Source organism: Camelina sativa, chromosome 6 (genome assembly GCF_000633955.1).
Source record: "Camelina sativa cultivar DH55 chromosome 6, Cs, whole genome shotgun sequence".
Lineage (NCBI taxonomy): Eukaryota > Viridiplantae > Streptophyta > Magnoliopsida > Brassicales > Brassicaceae > Camelina > Camelina sativa.
This window is the reverse complement of record NC_025690.1, coordinates 17,041,534-17,059,730: the sequence shown is the minus strand read 5'-3', so window position 1 is coordinate 17,059,730 and position 18,197 is coordinate 17,041,534. Positions and strand designations below refer to the sequence as shown.

At 39.1% G+C, this 18,197-nt stretch overlaps 8 protein-coding genes and 1 non-coding gene across 10 annotated transcripts; 2 read left to right on the top strand and 7 right to left on the bottom strand.

Annotated features, from left to right (window-relative positions):
• LOC104791875 (nematode resistance protein-like HSPRO1) lies at positions 344–1,813 on the top strand. The gene has a single exon (XM_010517870.1). The coding sequence runs from the start codon at positions 398–400 to the stop codon at positions 1,715–1,717; it is 1,320 nt and encodes a 439-aa protein (XP_010516172.1). The 5' UTR covers positions 344–397; the 3' UTR covers positions 1,718–1,813.
• On the bottom strand, positions 1,791–5,124 carry LOC104791876 (glycosyltransferase family 64 protein C4). Its single transcript, XM_010517871.1, has 5 exons — positions 4,675–5,124; positions 3,033–3,429; positions 2,559–2,722; positions 2,388–2,458; positions 1,791–2,281 (listed from the first exon to the last, which is right to left on the bottom strand). The coding sequence occupies exons 1-5, from the start codon at positions 4,884–4,886 to the stop codon at positions 2,121–2,123; spliced, it is 1,005 nt and encodes a 334-aa protein (XP_010516173.1). The 5' UTR covers positions 4,887–5,124; the 3' UTR covers positions 1,791–2,120.
• LOC104791874 lies at positions 5,215–6,540 on the bottom strand. Its single transcript, XM_010517869.2, has one exon. It carries the CDS (start codon positions 6,379–6,381, stop codon positions 5,758–5,760), a length of 624 nt encoding a protein of 207 aa, XP_010516171.1. The 5' UTR covers positions 6,382–6,540; the 3' UTR covers positions 5,215–5,757.
• On the top strand, positions 6,958–8,604 carry LOC104791873 (pyruvate kinase, cytosolic isozyme-like). Of its 2 annotated transcripts, XM_010517868.1 has the most exons (3): positions 6,958–7,116; positions 7,171–7,241; positions 7,342–8,604. In XM_010517868.1, the coding sequence occupies exons 1-3, from the start codon at positions 6,996–6,998 to the stop codon at positions 8,602–8,604; spliced, it is 1,455 nt and encodes a 484-aa protein (XP_010516170.1). In that variant the 5' UTR covers positions 6,958–6,995. The 2 variants fall into 2 exon arrangements, with proteins under 2 accessions (XP_010516170.1, XP_010516169.1); XM_010517867.1 differs by having other exon boundaries at positions 6,958–7,241.
• LOC104791872 (sedoheptulose-1,7-bisphosphatase, chloroplastic-like) lies at positions 9,271–11,560 on the bottom strand. Its single transcript, XM_010517866.1, has 8 exons — positions 11,121–11,560; positions 10,870–10,995; positions 10,590–10,775; positions 10,416–10,497; positions 10,107–10,328; positions 9,920–10,020; positions 9,756–9,827; positions 9,271–9,670 (listed from the first exon to the last, which is right to left on the bottom strand). Exons 1-8 carry the CDS (start codon positions 11,469–11,471, stop codon positions 9,392–9,394), a joined length of 1,419 nt encoding a protein of 472 aa, XP_010516168.1. The 5' UTR covers positions 11,472–11,560; the 3' UTR covers positions 9,271–9,391.
• On the bottom strand, positions 11,876–11,947 carry TRNAM-CAU. Its single transcript has one exon. It is a non-coding gene; the product is annotated as a tRNA-Met (tRNA).
• Positions 12,729–13,130, bottom strand: LOC109133349 (glycine-rich protein DOT1-like). Its single transcript, XM_019246379.1, has one exon. It carries the CDS (start codon positions 13,128–13,130, stop codon positions 12,729–12,731), a length of 402 nt encoding a protein of 133 aa, XP_019101924.1.
• LOC104791871 (glucan endo-1,3-beta-glucosidase 2-like) lies at positions 14,529–15,748 on the bottom strand. Its single transcript, XM_019246539.1, has one exon. The coding sequence runs from the start codon at positions 15,676–15,678 to the stop codon at positions 14,533–14,535; it is 1,146 nt and encodes a 381-aa protein (XP_019102084.1). The 5' UTR covers positions 15,679–15,748; the 3' UTR covers positions 14,529–14,532.
• LOC104791870 (LIM domain-containing protein WLIM2b-like) lies at positions 16,026–18,157 on the bottom strand. Its single transcript, XM_010517863.2, has 7 exons — positions 18,046–18,157; positions 17,894–17,938; positions 17,498–17,673; positions 17,231–17,330; positions 17,098–17,135; positions 16,919–17,008; positions 16,026–16,472 (listed from the first exon to the last, which is right to left on the bottom strand). The coding sequence occupies exons 3-7, from the start codon at positions 17,630–17,632 to the stop codon at positions 16,242–16,244; spliced, it is 594 nt and encodes a 197-aa protein (XP_010516165.1). The 5' UTR covers positions 17,633–17,673; positions 17,894–17,938; positions 18,046–18,157; the 3' UTR covers positions 16,026–16,241.

Genomic DNA, 18,197 nt, shown 5'->3' with positions numbered 1-18,197 from the left:
AATATTTACAGTTTAAATAAAGGAGAAAAGAAAATTTCTAAATCAAGAAAGATTTTGAATAATTCCATACGAATAAGGAAAACGTATCGTATCGTATGTACTAATAAACTAATTGTATTCGTCAATATACGTAAATAAAAGAGAAAAATAGATTTCCACTATTCCAAAATAATAGAAAGAAATTATAAAACCGACACAAAAAAAAAAAAAAAAAAAAAAAANCAGGAAACAGCCGTTGTTGTACGTTGACTTTCAAACGGAGTATGTGTGTTTCCACATAATGACGTCTTTCTTCTTTTTTTTCCTATCCGTTTCCTTCTTCACATCTCTCCATCTATATATATATATACAAAACATTTTTATCCTCCTCATTCTTATATTCATCAAACTAATAGAAATGGCTGATTTGGATTTACAGAGGAGGAAGATGCCATCTCCCAACAAGCTCCACGTCACCATTCCGGAGCCGTGTAAGCTCTCCTCAGTGTCATCTCCAATCTCGTCCGCCTCCTCCGCCGCTTGCTCTGCTTACGAGCTTTACCTCCGTTTGCCTGAACTTAGAATCCTCTGGTCCTCTATCGATTACCCTCGCTGGATCTCTGAGCCAGTTCTCAAACCATCTCTTCAAGCTCTCGAGATCACTTTCCGTTTAATCCTCACCGTTGCTTCTGACACACGTCCTTACGTAAACCGCCGCGAGTGGATCCGACGGTTGGATTCGCTCTCCACGAGCCAGATCAAACTCGTGGCGGCTATCTGCGAGGATGATAACTACTACGACGACGGGAACGAGAACGTATCGGCTGCTCCGGTCAGCAACGGCTGGAGCTCGTTGAGCTTGCTCTCGGAGATCGCCACGTGTCGTACATCGGAGAGCATTGGACAGAAGATTTTGTCTACGATCGAGAATGAGATGCGTTGGTGTAAGTATACGCTCGGTTTAGGAGAGCCAAACCTCGCCGGAAAACCGTATCTTCAATACGACGCCGTTTGTCGCCCGGAGGAGTTACACAGCCTCAAGAACAATCCTTACTCCGATCACATCGAGAACCAAGAGAATCAAATGCTCTACACTATCCATCAGATTCTTGAATCTTGGATTTACGTTTCTGTGAATCTTTTAAACCGAATCGAGTCGACTATCGAAGATGGAAAGTTCGAGAAAGCTTCTTTCGACGTGTACTTGCTAGAGAGAATCTGGAAGCTTTTGGCAGAGATCGAAGATTTACACATTCTGATGGATCCTGAAGATTTCTTGAAGGTGAAGAAACAGTTACAGATCAAATCCACGTCTCAAGACGACGCGTTTTGTTTCTGGTCAAAAGGGTTAGTGGAGATGGCTAAGATGTCCAAAGAGCTGAGACAGAAAGTGCCAGCTGTGCTTGAAGTTGAGGTGGATCCCACCGGAGGTCCGAGGTTGCAGGAGGCAGCAATGAAGCTTTACTCGAGGAAGACAGAGTACGAGAAGATACATTTGCTTCAGGGAATGCAGGCGGTGGAGTCTGCGGCCAAGAGATTCTTTTTCGGGTACCAGAAGTTGGTGGCGACTATGATGGGGAGTGCGGAGGCTAATGCGAATAGAACAGCGGCGAATCACGAGTCGTGTGATTCGCTGACTCAGGTGTTTATGGAGCCACCGTATTACCCGAGTCTAGATGCTGCAAAGACTTTTCTGGGAGAGTTCTGGAACCAATTGGGTTGCAATGGGAGACACTGACACAACGGTTAACGAATACTATCTACAGATGTAACACTACCGAAATTTTTGTATGCATGTAACGATCAGTGTATGAATACATAACTCATTTTTTTAGCACAACAACAATAGTTTTACAACATCAGATGTTACAAGTTACAATGTTACAAAAGGTACAATGAGGGTACACCATACACTAGGCTACTACTATCTCTCTCTGTAAGATGCTGTGAGAAACCCCATGAGCCACCAATTCTAAACTCTTGTTCTCTATCTTCTATCTTCCCGTAAAAGTAAGATCAGTTCTCTGTTTTGAACTCTTACTTGGCGTCAAACCCATCGATAGCTAGAACGTGAAAGTGTAGTAGTACTAGTAACCAGTGGAAGAGAAAGCAGAAATGTACCACCATGCGAAAGAAGCAAATCACCAGAACCATAAATTGCGGCTATCCACGGCTTTCATGGAAGAGTATACAAGCGGCATTTTCCCGAATTCTGCTACAAACCGATTTACGCAGTGCGTTCTTTTCTCTGTGTGCCCTCCTATGCTACTAATTCCAGTTGAACCGATTTCATATATTTTACCTACAAAAACAGGCCAAAAAGAGGAGGATATGCTCTTCATCATCAAAGTTTATCAGAATCATATGGCAATACATGGTTCTCAAAGTGGCCTGCGATTTAAAATTACCTTTCACCCATATAGCAGGAGCGTTTGTAGCATTTGCGACCAGGAAGGACATTGCAATATCTTCACAGTTCCTGTTATTAGATAAAGCTCACACTTAGGTGGAGTACATTTTAATCACATTCAGGAATTCAAAAAAAAAAACACAAAGAGGTAATGAAAGTGATAAGGAACCTGTTCTTGGTTGTGAATTCCCTGATTGATGCCGGCATGCTATTTGTATAAAGGCTGAGGTACTTTTTGTGGAAGAAGGCTGCCTTTGAGAGTACCATACTATATGTACCACTCCACCAAACAGACCACCACCCGCTGTAAGTGTAGTAATTGGCTTTATCATTCTGCAGAAAATTGAAGTCAACTTTCACGTAGTACGCTGAGTTTCTTTAAATGATGAAAGAAGATGATATAACCAATTCCAACACCATGTACAGAGTTCTTTCAATAGTAATACTAGCTGTTAGATCATAGGGATGGAGGAAGATAGATGATTAACTACTTAATTTAATTAATGGAGGGATCTATGATTTTCAGATCAGTTAAAAGGTCCCTAATAGCAAACAACCTGAAGAGAAACATTTTTACTATTTTGGTACTGTTATTTGATAAAGAAGCTTCTTTAGGATACTCAACAATAAAAAGTGAACATACCGATTTTTCAGGCCAGTGCACACGGGGCACAAACCCCACCATTGTATCTGGAGCACTCTCCCAAACGTTGAATGCAAAATCTACCGTATGACAAGGGAATATGATATCATCATCTATTGAGAAGACAGCGTCAGTTTTCAAGTCTTTAATCTCTTTAAATCTGTTGTTCAAACTGTCTTCTTTGTTGATATCAAATCTCAGTTCAACCTCATGCCCATCTCTTGATTGTTTCTTCAGAACATTCTGAAGATACTCCTTAAGAGAATCTGAAGGAGGGTTAGGTTCACTCCATACAATGTGGATAGAGTCAAGCCTAGAACATGATGCATAGTGTGAAACAGACTTCTTTAAGAGATCATATCTCTTCCATGTGTTCATCAGAAGTGTATAACCTTTCCTGCAGATTTAATATGAAACCCATTAAATTAGACAAAAAAGAACAAAATTTTTCTCAACAGGCCAACCACCTAAACAGAAAATTCCACTCCATTAGTCCTAAGTTAGGACTGGGCATTCGGGTAACCCATTCGGGTTCGGGTAAACGGGTTTAGAAAAATAGAACCCATTGGGTATTTTTAGATATATGGGTTCGGTTCGGTTTGGGTACTATCGGGTTCGGGTCGGTTTGGGTTACAAATTTTAGAACCAGATTAGTACCCGAACTACCGGGTACCCGAAAAAATATAATTAAATTTAAATAAATTTAGTTAAATTTTGACTTACGTAACAAAATATTTTAGATATTTTGATTATTTTTGATATTTAGGTATAAAACTAAATGAAATATTCAAAATTATAATCATAATTTTGGGGTAATTGTATTATATTAATGATAAATATTATAAATATGTTTATATGTTTGGGTTTAATGGGTACCCAAACGGATACCCGGTATTACCCGACCCTAACCTGAACCCACGGGTATTAGAAAATAGAACCCAATAGGGTTTTATAGGCAAACTCATACCCAACCCGAACCCGGTTTTTCGGGTCGGGTTCCGAGTTGGGTATTCGGGTACGGTTTTTATGCCGAGGCCTAGTCCTAACCCAGTAACCCCTACACATACCCTACATATGCATCTTTCTTTTATGCAAATAATAGTATGTACCATGTGATTAGCTTAACATAGCAAGATACAATTTTCAGGTTCAGGGCTAAATATTCACAAAAATGATTACACCACTCACCACCAGCTTACCATAGAAAGTTTATAAATTTCATTCACTACAAAACAGAGAATCTCTATAGCTTCTGCATTCATACACCTAATATATTCATTAAGCTTAAGAACACCTAGTTTGGTTATAGACAGAGCTGAGAAACAAAAACACAAAATCTTTATATAGTGAATGGAGACAAAAAAAAAAAAAAAAAAAAAAAAAANAAACTCAGAAGATTCTTTCCTTGTTCTAAAACAAACCCAAGATAGTGTATACGAATCTGGCAAAAACAAAAGTTCAAAGCGAGTCCTTAGCTTTTAATTAATAGCAATTCATCAAAAATATAACTTTCCATAAATTTCCTTTCCTAATAAAGAATCTAGTCTTCACCTATGGTTTACCATTTAGAGATCCAAATCAAAGAAGACCCATTTAGAAAAAACAAAAACTTGAATAACGTTTTGTGTAACAGTACACACACCTTGATCCAGAGACCCGATCCGCGACGGCGATTGAACTGTTAACCCAAGGACGAGAAGATCGGCAAACGATTGTGACGAAAGCGAAAGCGATGCAGCAGAATAGAAGAAACTTAGTACTTCTCGCCGTCACGAACTTTCGTAATTTCTGATCTCCACGGCGATACGCTAATGAACAAGTTCCCATCTCTTTACTCACATCTCCTCCTCCCATATCACAGTAAAATTTAAGGTTTCCCAAATTGAAATACGCGGATGATTGAATAAGGAGAGAAGAAGAAAGACGACTCAGAAGTCAAACCCGTGTCAAGACTCAAGAGCGAGTAGACTCAGTCTGTAATCGTCTTTCTCTGAAAAAATTCACTTCGGCGAATTATCGCAGATCAGAGACGATGAATAAATTTTCTGGTGTAACGCGGTGCACAGTGAGAAGAAACCAGACCACCACGTGTAATAATCTAAACGGTTCATGTTAGGTTCGTTACCACGATCGCGACGTTTTCCCGATTTCATGATGACGTGGGAAACTTTCATAGACTCAAAAGCGGGTCCCACTTAAGTTTTTCTCAGATAATTTTTTTTTTTTTTTTTTACATTTATGTTTGGTTTCTAAAGAAATAACTTTTTTTATTTGGTCATCTTAATGTTTTCTTATTGAAACTTGGTTTTGGTTGGAATCGAAGAACAACAACACAGAACCCAAACATAGCTTGGAGGGAGGAAAACGGAAAATAGCTTATTTTATAGAACGGGTTAAAAGAATAAAAACGCTAAAAGAGACTCAATGGCGACAAAATGTCAACTTACAATTATAGTAGTAATTCTGTAACTAATCCAACTCAATCATGAAGAGTGGAACTGTGGAAGACTGTAGAATCCAAATTCATTCTATTTTAAGCAGAAATAACATTTTGAAAGTACATAAACGAAATAATTAGTTGTATTCATCACCAATGTAAGGAAAATAAAATGATGATTAAAAGTTTGATTGGATCATTAAGTCAATAATATTCTGTTTAGTCAAATCAACTTTTTGTTTTCCTTTGGTATGTTACAAGAGAGACTAATGTCGTGGTCTTCTTCTTCTATGGTTCTTCATCTTCGTCTTGAGGAGTAGAAGAAGCAAGAGACTGTGCGAAATCAGAATCCATTACAACACCATTCATAATATGCGCTATGATCTTCCCTCTCTTTACAAACCCCATCTTCTCTGTCTCGATGCCATTAACGACCAATCCACCACTATTTCTCTTTCTCCAAATCTTAAGTGTGAAACCACTCAACGACTCATACGACGCCGTTTCTCCGTTCCTTATGTCTGCTTCTTCCACTTTGTAAGGAACCACCGCGAAACCCATGATCCTCGACACGACGGCGTATGTGTTATCTCCGTCTTCGTCGTCGTCGTCTGCAAGGGATTTGATCTGACGGCTGTTGTTAGATTTGAGCCCTAGATCCCGGCGGAATGCTCTGTCGGACGGTACGAATGCTGTGAAAACCAGATCTTCGGGTAGCATTTCGATCATCATCTTCCCGAAGTATCCGACTTCATCGGTGAGCTCGTACCGGAGTTCGCGGAGGTGGTTACCGGCGGCGAGAGGTGTTTCCGGTAATTTAAGAAAAGAGAAGATGAGTATAGTTAGGGAAGAAAGAGTTATGAGTAGAAGTAAGAAAAACACTGGATTTTTCAAGAAATAAGGTTTCTTCATTGTTTTTTATATTCTACTCTTTTTTGTTGTTGCGTTGATTTCATCGATAGAGCTCTCTGGGAGAAAAAAGGAGTTCGTAACTTAAAAAAGTTGCAACGTCTCGGAATTTGGATTTTGGTGGGCTTTTTCTTTATTTGGCCCAATTCATATTTGAGAACTGACCTCAACATTTTTTTTTTTTTTTTTTTATAATTTAACATTTTCTCAAATCTTATGGCATTCGATTGATAATTTATTTCGTTATGTAAAATTGACAATTTTCTACTTTAACATTATTCATTTATGTTTTAAAGTTTACCTCAAAAATATTTGTTAAGTTCGAAATAGAAAAGATATGAATTGCCAAAATCAAAAAGAGAAAAGGAAATTAACTAACACATCAAACCGGAAAATTCGGAAAAAAGTAGTACTATTCCAAATCAGCAAAAGGAAAAATTCGAACATGTAACATAACGCAAAATTGGAAATTCTCAAATCGCTTCTTCTATAAATACCGTGACCTCGTTGATCATAATGTCCATCAAGCAAACTCACAATTTCCTTCGTCTCTTTGGAAACTCTCTTTTAATCTTTTTTCTCAGCGATCTTTCTAAAGTTTTCAACTTCCTTCCACAATGGAGATGTTACTTGGTGGACCAGCAACCAAAGGATCTCTTCGATCAAAGACGAAGATTGTTTGTACTCTTGGACCTGCATCAAGATCGGTGGAGATGATTGAGAAGCTTCTCAAGGCCGGTATGACCGTAGCCCGGTTCAATTTCTCCCATGGTTCTCATTCGTACCATCAAGAGACTCTCGATAATCTCCAAACCGCCATGGCCAACACTGGTATTCTCTGCGCTGTTATGCTCGACACAAAGGTATCAAAACATCGTCTTAACTATTTTTAATTTTTCTTTATACGTATATCAGCTTTGAGGATTTGGGTTTAATTCTGGTTTTTAATTTGGTGTTTTGCAGGGTCCTGAGATTCGAACCGGGTTTCTCAAAGAAGGCAAACCGGTACAGCTAAAGCAAGGTCAAGAGATCACAATCTCAACTGATTACAACATTGAAGGAGACTCAAGCCTTATCTCCATGAGCTACAAGAAACTTGCAGAGGATCTCAAACCAGGTGATGTGGTTCTTTGTTCAGACGGCACAATCTCTATGTCTGTCTTGTCCTGTGACAAGTCTCTCGGTCTTGTTCGTTGCCGATGCGAGAACTCTGCGATTCTTGGAGAAAGAAAAAACGTTAACCTCCCTGGAATTGTGGTTGATCTCCCGACACTGACTTCGAAAGACAAAGAGGACATTATGCAATGGGGAGTTCCGAACAAAATCGACATCATCGCTCTTTCTTTTGTTCGTAAAGGATCTGACCTAATCGAAGTCAGGGAGTTACTTGGCGAGCACTCAAAGAACATCATGCTCATGTCAAAGGTGGAGAATCAAGAAGGAGTTATGAATTTGGAGAGTATTCTAGCGAATACTGATGCATTCATGGTGGCTAGAGGAGATCTTGGGATGGAGATTCCGATCGAAAAGATGTTTCTTGCTCAGAAAACAATGATCAAGATGGCTAATGCTCTTGGGAAACCAATAGTCACAGCCACACAGATGCTTGAGTCCATGACAGTATCTCCTCGTCCGACTAGAGCTGAAGCCACCGACGTTGCGAACGCTGTTATTGACGGGACAGATTGTGTCATGCTTAGCGGAGAAACCGCTGCTGGAGCTCACCCTAAGGCAGCCGTGTTAACAATGTCAAGGATCTGTAAAGAAGCAGAGGAGTTCATCGATTACGACGCTCTTTACAAGAAAACCCTAGGAATCGTCTCGTTACCTTTATCACCAATCGAGAGCTTAGCTGCTTCCGCTGTTTCGACGGCACAGGGTGTATTTGCTTCGGCGATCATCGTTCTCACCAAGGGAGGTTACACGGCGGAACTTGTGGCTAAATACAGGCCGAGCGTTCCGATATTGTCGGTTGTTGTTCCGGAGATTGCTCAGGGAGATGACTTCGAGTCGTCGACCTCGGACTCGGTGGCTCATGTGGCGAGGCGTGGTTTGATTTACCGTGGGATTATTCCGGTGGTGGCGATGGGATCATCGACGGAGGAAACCATAAGATTCGCTATTGGATACGCGAAGACGAAGGGGATTTGCAAGACTGGAGATTCTATTGTGGCTTTGCACAAGATCGATGGTTCCTCTGTTGTGAAGATAATGAGCGTGGAGTAAACACATTTTTTACGCGGGTCTATTTTGCAATTTCAAATTCTATTGGTGTCAAAAATAAAGTCATGAAACTTTTAATTTCGGTTTAAACATTGTTTNTGTTTCGACGGCACAGAGTGTATTTGCTTCGGCGATCATCGTTCTCACCAAGGGAGGTTACACGGCGGAACTTGTGGCTAAATACAGGCCGAGCGTTCCGATATTGTCGGTTGTTGTTCCGGAGATTGCTCAGGGAGATGACTTCGAGTCGTCGACCTCGGACTCGGTGGCTCATGTGGCGAGGCGTGGTTTGATTTACCGTGGGATTATTCCGGTGGTGGCGATGGGATCATCGACGGAGGAAACCATAAGATTCGCTATTGGATACGCGAAGACGAAGGGGATTTGCAAGACTGGAGATTCTATTGTGGCTTTGCACAAGATCGATGGTTCCTCTGTTGTGAAGATAATGAGCGTGGAGTAAACACATTTTTTACGCGGGTCTATTTTGCAATTTCAAATTCTATTGGTGTCAAAAATAAAGTCATGAAACTTTTAATTTCGGTTTAAACATTGTTTTTGTCTTTTGATCGCATGATAATAAAGTTTGGTTATTAACTAATAGTTTATTTCATTATGATCTATGGAAGTTTTGGTTTAATAAATAAATAGAGATAGTTTGTCCAAAAATTAAAAAAATTGGTAATAGTTTTGTAGCTTCTCTTATAAATAACCCAAGGGAGAAAAGTAGATTATCCGGTTTTATGGAAAAAATAAACATACATTTCAGTTTCCTCTTTTGAAATGGGTTCTAAGCGGTAACTCCAATGGGAGCAGTCTTGAGTCTTGATGAACCGTAAAGGGTTTCTTCAAAGCGGATGATCTCGTTCTTTGAGCCATAAGCAACTTGAGTTCTGTCATCAAGGTTGACGATGGTCTTGTCTAGCACGGACTTGTATCCATCACTGCTGAATCCGCCAGCATTCTCTATGAGAAGACCAAGAGGAGCCACTTCGAACAACAGCCTCAACTTTGCCTTAGCTGTAGGAGAAGTCACGTTGGTGAAGATTCCTTTCTCCTTCACAATAATCTGCAAAAAAAGAGTAAACTGTTAAACTCAAGGTTTCATTCACAAGTAGAAGAAATCAGGTTAAAGTGTCAAAAGAGGAACGAACCTGGTTAACGTCAGGAACCATTCCTCCGGTGTATCTCAGTGTGTACTTCTCTTTCACGTAGTAATCAATCAGCTGAATTCACAAAGAAGAAAAGCATTAAGAAAGTTTACATTGGGGATCAGATGCAAGAAAGATTAAAGTTTGATGGATCAAAAGCAAAGAACCGTGTTGTATTCGGAGTTGTCGGATGTGGCTCTTAAGTTTCCTGGTGAGAACATTTTGCCTTCTGCGATCTCTGTTGTCTCCTTTACATGCTGCCATTTCCCTGATAAAAACATTTTGAGCTTAGTTGAAAGCTACCAAAAGAAGGAATCCTGATAAACCAGGATTAGACAAAAAACTCTAGAAAACCTTCATCAAGAAGCAAGAACTCATGAGTTCCTGGGAATCCCTTAATGGCCAAAACATAAGTGGTTCTTGGACCGTAGATTCCCATGGCTGCAGCCACTTGGTCTCCTCCCGTGACTCCGGTTAACTTGTCCCCAGGCCAAACTCCGAATATGGTTCCAACTGTGAAATTTGTATCCACAATGCTTGATCCATCCAATGGATCAAATGCAACACTAAACCCACCTGTCCAACAAATATTCATATTCTTCAGATAAACATGTCCGCACAATTCAGGAAGCGATATAGTCAGTTAAATTGATGTAAACTAACCTTCCACTGGACCTCCCATGTCTTGAAGCTCAGGTACTTCTTCAGAGCAAGCATACTTGCACACATGCGAGTATTGCAAAGCCTAGATAAAACAAATACACAGAGCAAAACCTTATGATCCATTTTCTGATACAAAAACTTCTGAAATAATTTAATTTGAAAATGTAACAAAACCTCAAAGAGAAGCTTATCAGCGAGCATATCAACAGCGAGTTGTTCATCACCAAAGGAATTAACACAAGCTGTTCCACCACAAGATGCTGTTCTAACTTTAAAAGCTATTGTTCTCAATGCTTCTCCCATACACATAAGCAAAGTTCTCAGTCCTTTGTCAGGAGTTGCTTGTGCCAAAAACTCTTCCTATTAAATTAAAAAGTAAGAAACTTTAACTCAAAGATTGAATCTTTTAAAACACACAATTTGAATAAAGATTGAGCCTTTGAATAGACTTTACCAAGCTTTGGCCAATTTCACATTTGGTAACACTTGAAGCACCATTGCTCTTAGCCTTTGTGGATTTCAACTGCGATTTTGGTGCTAATCGTAGTGAATCTCCGAAGATTGAGCTCGATTTCAAACGCTGCTTATTTCAAAATATCACAATCAGTAACACTAGTACTAAAACAAATCCTACTCTGTACTCACACGTGACAAGTGCGTGCGTGGTTGAGTAAAGTCAAAAGTTATATACAAAGGAAAACGAACCTTGAAGCTGGAGGATGAGGAGAAGGAAGAATTAGAGACCAATGTAGAGGATCGTTGAGAAGAGACGCTTGGGGGAAGGATCCCACGTGAGTAGCATGCGATACTGGTCTCCATTGTTAAAAAGCTCGAGGTTTGATCAAAGAAGAAGAAGGAGAGGTCTGAGTAGAGAGAATGGTGAAGACAAAAAAATCTAAAAAAAACCACAAGTGGACTTGGGAAGAGATAAAGGATGTTAAAGGTCAGAGTGACACGTGGCAGTGGCTGAAGAAGATATGATTTAAGGCTCTGGTGATGTGCAATTGGGCGAGAGAGACGATTGAGGCAAAGAGGCTTTGATTTGCGTTCATACATTTTTTTTGTGTGGTTATGGTTATCTCTTTTATCATATTATGAAGATTATATCATCTCCAAATTTTCATATCATTCTCACCACTGATGTTGAAAACCAAAAAGGTGATATATAGTATAATTGCACACATTACAATAACAAAATTAATTAGAAACTAACTTATAAAACCTTCTTTTTGGTTCTCATGCATCAATTTTACAGTTCTAACCGCATAAACAAGATAAAAAAGAAAAAATTGATTATCTTTTTGGTAATTGGGCTCTATTTTTTTGGTAATTGGTTAGTGGGCTTTCTTAAACATTGGATTGTGAATTATATGATGGTAATTGTTTTCACTTTTTTCTTTAGTAAATATTTGATTGTTTTATTTTGGTATGGAAAATAAAATTTGCAAAAACCTGTGGAATATCAGAGCCAGGTTTCGATCCTGGGACCTGTGGGTTATGGGCCCACCACGCTTCCGCTGCGCTACTCTGATTTGTTAATTGTATGTATGATATGTGATATTTTATATATTATTTTCAAATATCTATAGAATATTATAAGATTTTTTATTTATATTTTAAGGAATGATATTAGATTCTTTGGAAGATTGATTTGCACACTCTAATTTCTTACCTTAAGTTTATAATTATATAATTATTTTCTCAGTTTTTGGTTATATAAATTGTGATATAATTTAATGTTATAATTATAAATTCATATATATAAGAAAATATGATGTTAACAATGATATTTTTAGTATACATAATAAAACTTGTCAAAATATTAAATACATTAAAAAAAGATAGAGAGATTTGATCATGTTACAAAAATGACATTCAAAAAATTAGAATCAGTTACTTGACAGTCGACATAAATAGGTAGTGAAAATATATAACTTGTTTGTCTATAACATCCTTACATATTTGCACTGTTTCCTCTACCAAAATCAATCACATATACTATATTCAGCAAATCAACGGTTTGCATTTTACATATCAAATAAGCATTGACCTTAATTCATTCCTCGTATTGCAGTTGACGTATAAATAAAGCCAAGACTGTACATAATTTAAAATTATCGAAAATTGACCAAAAAAATCAATCTAACAATAAAAATTCACAAATGCATATGCGCATGATATGGACATAAACCCTACGACATAACACAAAAGAATAATACCACACGAAGGAATATTACAACATAAACATTAACATAAAAAACAACCATATATACTAATTAATATATACAATCTTTCATTAGAAAAATTGTCAAATTACCATACAACAACTAAACCCCCTAGAAAACCGATGAATATTAGTCTTTTGGACAGACCATAATGCTTGAGACAGTCACCGCTACTCGAACCGCTGCTCGTACCGCTGTTACCACTCCCTCCGCCACCACGACTACCACTGCCACGACCTCCGCTGCTACCGCCTCCGCCCCCACGACCTCCTCCTCCTCCGCCTCCACCACTGCTTCTAAGCTCCCTTCGCCAAACAAGAAAATCATTCTCAGAGAACGTTTTACTTCTTGTGACCAAACTATGTTTCAAATTGGCGAGTGAGACAGAGATTTCGGTGGTTGAACCAACGGTTTGGATATGGGTATAAATCGCTAGGAGTAAAAGTAACGCATAAGCCAATATAGGTTTAATTGATTTGTGTAAAATCATTTTTTTGTTCTGTTAATCACTAATTACAACAAGAACAAGATGCGTTTGTTTGTGTTAATTATCTGTAGACTTCTATTTATACGAATTTTCACTCGGTACCCACGTCTCAATCTTTTACTTTCAATATTAGTATTTTAGTATAATAATTTACAACAACTATTCTAGTTTACTTTTGATGAGGAAAAGAAATGGATAATGTTCTTGACATGATCAGCAAGATGTTGACGTCAAATCATCCTTGCAACGCGCAATCCTTTTATTAGAATGAGAAATCTAAAAACCACAAGTCAAATATATATGTATCAGGACATGTAAGTCTAGCGGTTTCAAAGATCAAAGGTAGATTTTGAAAGTTTCTTGTCATACCCTCCAAATACTGATTCCTAATCACAAAGAATTTCGTTAAGTTTCATATGAAATTGATTTTAAAAATAAATTCAATTTTCTTTCTGTAATTGTTTTTGGTAAGACGCAAACGTTTCTTGTCTTGACTATTCAACCTAGGTCATGAAATTTGTTGATCAGCTCTCGCAATATATAACGTATTAGTTGTTTTCTGATTAAATTAACAATATGTTTCAGGAAGTCCACATTACATACCAGGTTTTGTAAGGTTCCTCGCAAATCTTATGGAACTGGTAGTACCTATTGAGCAACTAAGGATATTGATTTTCTGACCATTGACATAAACTTATACCTAATCTGGTCTAATTAATAGGAGAATTTTGTGGACAACACATTGTAAATTTCTCATTTTTGAATAACAGAAAACAAGATTCATTTGGAGATTAATTTGTAAGGAATATTTTTAAAGAGCTATGATGTGTCCAATGGAAAGAGCTAAAACTGACACACAAGACAGTGTTTTTTTGGAGTTTGTTCAAGAATCAAAACAGCAGAAACACAAGCTAAGATCACAAGACATGGTGAAGGATGAGAATGATCTTGGTCATTGGGTCATGTTATACCATGTCAGAAGATTCTTGATGTGCCGCTACTTCTCCATCTTAACTCTTGTATACACGTGATTACTGTTATAAACGATTGAACAGACATTTCATTTGATCAGTTTCAAGATTAGACAAAGCGCACACAATACAGTGACTACACTGTTGCTTCATACTTCTATAGCTTCAATGTGTGAGACTCATATTGACATTCCCTGAACTAAAAACAACACAGATAAGAGTTTTTGTTGTATGTCAAACACTCATTGGTGTTCATGAAAGTTCCAACTAAAATGTGTCATTCTATTCCACAAACAAAAGGATAAGCCTCCAAATATATGCAAACTTAGCAGTAACCTATCTAAACCTAAGCCAATCATCAACCCAACAAGTGATGCAATTCCAAAGAACCAAAAAGTAGAAGCAGAGGAAACAGAGACAGTACCTCTCTCTTCCTACATCAGCAGGTAAAGCATCACCAATCCCACAAAGCATCCAATCAAAAGCTCAACGAAACTTCTGGCTTTGCCTCCATCCGAGAACTCAAAGCTGTACTTACTAGTCATGTTATGATGCAAAAGCCCCCAGTTCCTAATCCCTTGCTTAGCATCTTTCTCAACAAGCTCAAAGATATAAACCTCAGAAACACCTTCTTTCCTCAACGGTGTTCCAGATCCGCTTCTCAGATGAGTCAACAAAGCTTTCAAGAACATCTCACTGTAGAGCAACGTCGCATCTACTTCACTAGCATCAATACCAGAGCTAGGCCAACCAGTCTCCGCAACAATCACCGGAAGATTCTCATGCCCCATAACAGCCATAGCACTAATCACAGCATCAACCATCATATCGAAAAGATTACGGTACCTAACTCCGGTGGTGAGATCGTCTCTGAAATTAAACGGGAACTCTTCAAAAAGAGCAAACCCAATCGGAATCGAGAAGCTAGACCGGTACATGTTGTAGGGATAGAGATTGATCAAGAACGACGAGTTGGTTCTTTCGAGGAATTGAAGAATCGGTCTGATGATCACTTCGCCGTTAGGTTGTTGAAACTGCGCCGACGAAGGTGGGAACGCCGTGGGTACGATGTTGAAGAACGAGAACGTCGTCGACACAGAGATCTTGTAGATTCTAAGATCCACGAGAGATTGATGAACGTTCTGCATCGCGCGGAGGAGAAACGGAGATACGTCCGGCGAGTAAGAGATCACGTCGTTCCCGACGGAGATGATCGAGATCTTGGTGCGAGGGTGAAACGGAAGCACGTGGCGGTAGACCCAACGCATCGCGAGCGAACGGTTCGAAGCGAGGAGAGGAACGAGTGGATTCGGTACGGAGAGGAAGAGGGATACGTTTGTGTAAGCGAAGGCGCGAATCATCGCCGGATTTGAGTCGAGGAGCCTCACCGCCGGGATGCTCATAGAGACGACTTTAGCGGCGATTCTGTCCGGCGAGAGTTGTGCGGTGGTGGAGATTGAAGCTGGAGTTGAGTAGGTGACTCCGATCGTCGTGGCGGTGGTGATCGTCGTAGGTGTAGCTATGGCGGTTAACGTGATAAGGAGGAGGAGATGAGAGGAGAGAGAGTGTATCTTCTTCATTCTCTTTTCTTGGAAGTTAGAGAGAGAAAGTGAAATCGGAAACTGAGGATTCTGATCGATCAAGAGAGAGACGAAAAGGTTGAAGACGAAGTGTGAGAATGGGCGGGAGGATTCTGTTAGAGGAGTTACTGATTCTGTGTGCTACAGTGTATATTAGGTACTGTAGACATCACTTCAAACGTTTGACGGGACTACACGTGGCCTCTATAGCGTAAGTTTGACCAAAAAAGTCTTATGAAGTTGAATAGTAAAGTCAGAGCCCTCTGGCGTATTCGGAGGCTTTCTACATTATTAAGCAGAAGGAACCAAGAAGCTTATACATTTTTTAATGGTGATAGAGCCAGAGATACCGAAATTGAAGGTTTTATAGATACCAAATCACGAACAGTCTAACAGAATCCAAGTTTTGTTTAGCAGACATCAATGGAGATAAGAACATGAAAGGATAGATTACACACACGCTCACACACAAAGACACAAAGGGGAAAAAGCAAACTGAATCAGTTTGGCATCAACTTTCAAATTTTTAGACTAGAGAGGAGGAGAAGAGATTATTGAATTTTTTAAGATTCAGGATCCGCGGCTGCTGGTACGCCGGCAGCGGCTGCAGAGCGTTTGATGGAAGCGGATTTGATCAAGTGGTTGTAACTTCCCTTTTCCTTGAAGAGCTGAGCGAAATGGTGCTTGCAGTACAGGATTCCTTCAAGAGCTGCGTAGTTGGATGGCGAAAGTGCGCAGCCTCCATGTGAGCATTTGAAGCAGGACTTGTGATATGTCTGGCTCTCCACTGTTACCTGCAGTTTTTGGAACCAAAAACAAAATTTGATCAGGAATGACCAAAGAGCTTTCAAAGATCCCACAAGGCCACAAGTGTGTGTATTAAGTCATGATGTCAAAAGTTTTCATATTCGAGATTTTCATCAAGAAAGAGACTCATGGTTTACTAGAGAGCTAAGCACAAGCCATAGCTGTGAATCTCCTTTACAGCTCAAACAGGTAAACTAAAGCAAGAAATAACCGATATTTCCAGGGTTTATGCATCAATGCAAGACATTATGTTCCTTACAAGCTCTTGGTTATTGAGGGGATTATGAATTCATCCAACACATTAAAGAGAAAACACAGGTGAACTCTAGCAAATAATCAAACTGTGTTTTAGAGGGGAGAAAGGTGATTACAGAGCTTCAGATAATGGAAAAACACATGAGTGAAGAGCTATCAATATTAAACGAGTTCTAACCTTCTCGATAGGATATACAGTTTTACTGCAAGTGGCGCATTTCTCTTGTGTACCAGAGAATCTGCCGGCAACTCGACTAGGTGTCCTTGTCTGAGGACAAAGCAAGAAAGGGATATAAGAGAAAGAGTCAATTAATGTGCCCAAAGAGCTTGTATACAAACCATATAAGAAACACTTACCAGCTCAGGAGTTGTTGATTTGTCAGCCGGCTTTGCAGCTGTGAGGAAACAAAGTTCAAGACACATTACATCGATAACCGAAAGAAGAGCAAGTGAAAAAAATTGGAACCGAAGCAGAGACAAGACTACATACGTGACTGAAAGTTCTTGTTGAAGCTACCACTCTCCTTGAAGAGCTGCTCAAAATGAGGCTTACAGTACAACACACCTTCCATGGATGAGTAACTGCTCAGCTGAAAAAGAAAGACATTTACTTTCTCAGAAACTTCTTATTGTTACAATGTCAATTCATCATTTAAGTAAGAAGCAGAATAATTCAATCCATATAAACTCATTCCTCCAACCAAACTAGCCCCATTAACATTATATAAACAAAGGTTATTTATAAGGAGAAAGAGACCTGAAGCCTGCTTTTGCAGTGAGTGCATTTGAAGCAAGACTTGTGATAGCCAACTCCATCAGCTGAGAGAAGCTCCACAGCATACACTGTCTTCTCACAAGCCTTGCATTTCTGTTGAGTTCCTGTAAAAGACATCTTCAAATCCTTGCCTTCACTTTCCTCACCTTCTTCTCACCCTAAATTTTCAATGCCCAGCAAACAATGATATAAGAAGAAACCCCATTAAAAAAAAATCCATCTTTATCCAAAGATTCTAAATTTCAAATCCATTGACAATTGAAACAAGATTGTATCCAGACAAAGGTAAATTGTAATCAGAGATAAAGACGAAGCCGATCTCCTAAGAATGAAATCATAAACCTCGAGAAGATTAATCACCAAGGACAGATCTATTACCTCTCCTTGAGCTGACTCTTGTCAAGATCTAATCCTCGAACGAAACTGCAAAATACACAACGCCGACTTAATCAGAGAAAGATTGAGAGATGTGAAAATGCAAAAGTCAAATAGTTTCAAGAGAGAGAGAGAGAGCTGTAACGTATATGTACCTTCAAATAACGAAAATGGAGGATCTTTGTGACGATCAAGACGATGATGAGGAAGAGAAGAAGAAGATGATGATACAGCAAGTAAAGGAATAATAATAAGATTTTGGTAAAAATCCTTTTTTTTTTATCTTCTCCTTTTAGCTGGAGGAGAC

Bases quoted from the DNA above. Each gene is read 5' to 3' on its own strand.
- LOC104791875 (XM_010517870.1), top strand. From the start codon at position 398: ATGGCTGATTTGGATTTACAGAGGAGGAAGATGCCATCTCCCAACAAG.
- LOC104791876 (XM_010517871.1), bottom strand. From the start codon at position 4,886: ATGGGAGGAGGAGATGTGAGTAAAGAGATGGGAACTTGTTCATTAGCG. The intron at 2,723-3,032 runs GTATGTTCACTT...AATTTTCTGCAG, and splicing joins TGCACTGGCCTGAAAAATCG to AATGATAAAGCCAATTACTA. The intron at 2,459-2,558 runs GTTCCTTATCAC...ATCTAATAACAG, and splicing joins GAATTCACAACCAAGAACAG to GAACTGTGAAGATATTGCAA.
- LOC104791874 (XM_010517869.2), bottom strand. From the start codon at position 6,381: ATGAAGAAACCTTATTTCTTGAAAAATCCAGTGTTTTTCTTACTTCTA.
- LOC104791873 (XM_010517867.1), top strand. From the start codon at position 6,996: ATGGAGATGTTACTTGGTGGACCAGCAACCAAAGGATCTCTTCGATCA. The intron at 7,242-7,341 runs GTATCAAAACAT...GGTGTTTTGCAG, and splicing joins CTGTTATGCTCGACACAAAG to GGTCCTGAGATTCGAACCGG.
- LOC104791872 (XM_010517866.1), bottom strand. From the start codon at position 11,471: ATGTATGAACGCAAATCAAAGCCTCTTTGCCTCAATCGTCTCTCTCGC. The intron at 10,498-10,589 runs GTTTTGTTACAT...TGTTTTATCTAG, and splicing joins CTGATAAGCTTCTCTTTGAG to GCTTTGCAATACTCGCATGT. The intron at 9,671-9,755 runs GTTCGTTCCTCT...CTTTTTTTGCAG, and splicing joins TGGTTCCTGACGTTAACCAG to ATTATTGTGAAGGAGAAAGG.
- LOC109133349 (XM_019246379.1), bottom strand. From the start codon at position 13,130: ATGATTTTACACAAATCAATTAAACCTATATTGGCTTATGCGTTACTT.
- LOC104791871 (XM_019246539.1), bottom strand. From the start codon at position 15,678: ATGAAGAAGATACACTCTCTCTCCTCTCATCTCCTCCTCCTTATCACG.
- LOC104791870 (XM_010517863.2), bottom strand. From the start codon at position 17,632: ATGTCTTTTACAGGAACTCAACAGAAATGCAAGGCTTGTGAGAAGACA. The intron at 17,331-17,497 runs GTCTCTTTCTCC...TTTCTTTTTCAG, and splicing joins ACTGCAAAAGCAGGCTTCAG to CTGAGCAGTTACTCATCCAT. The intron at 17,009-17,097 runs GTAAGTGTTTCT...CTTTGTCCTCAG, and splicing joins AATCAACAACTCCTGAGCTG to ACAAGGACACCTAGTCGAGT.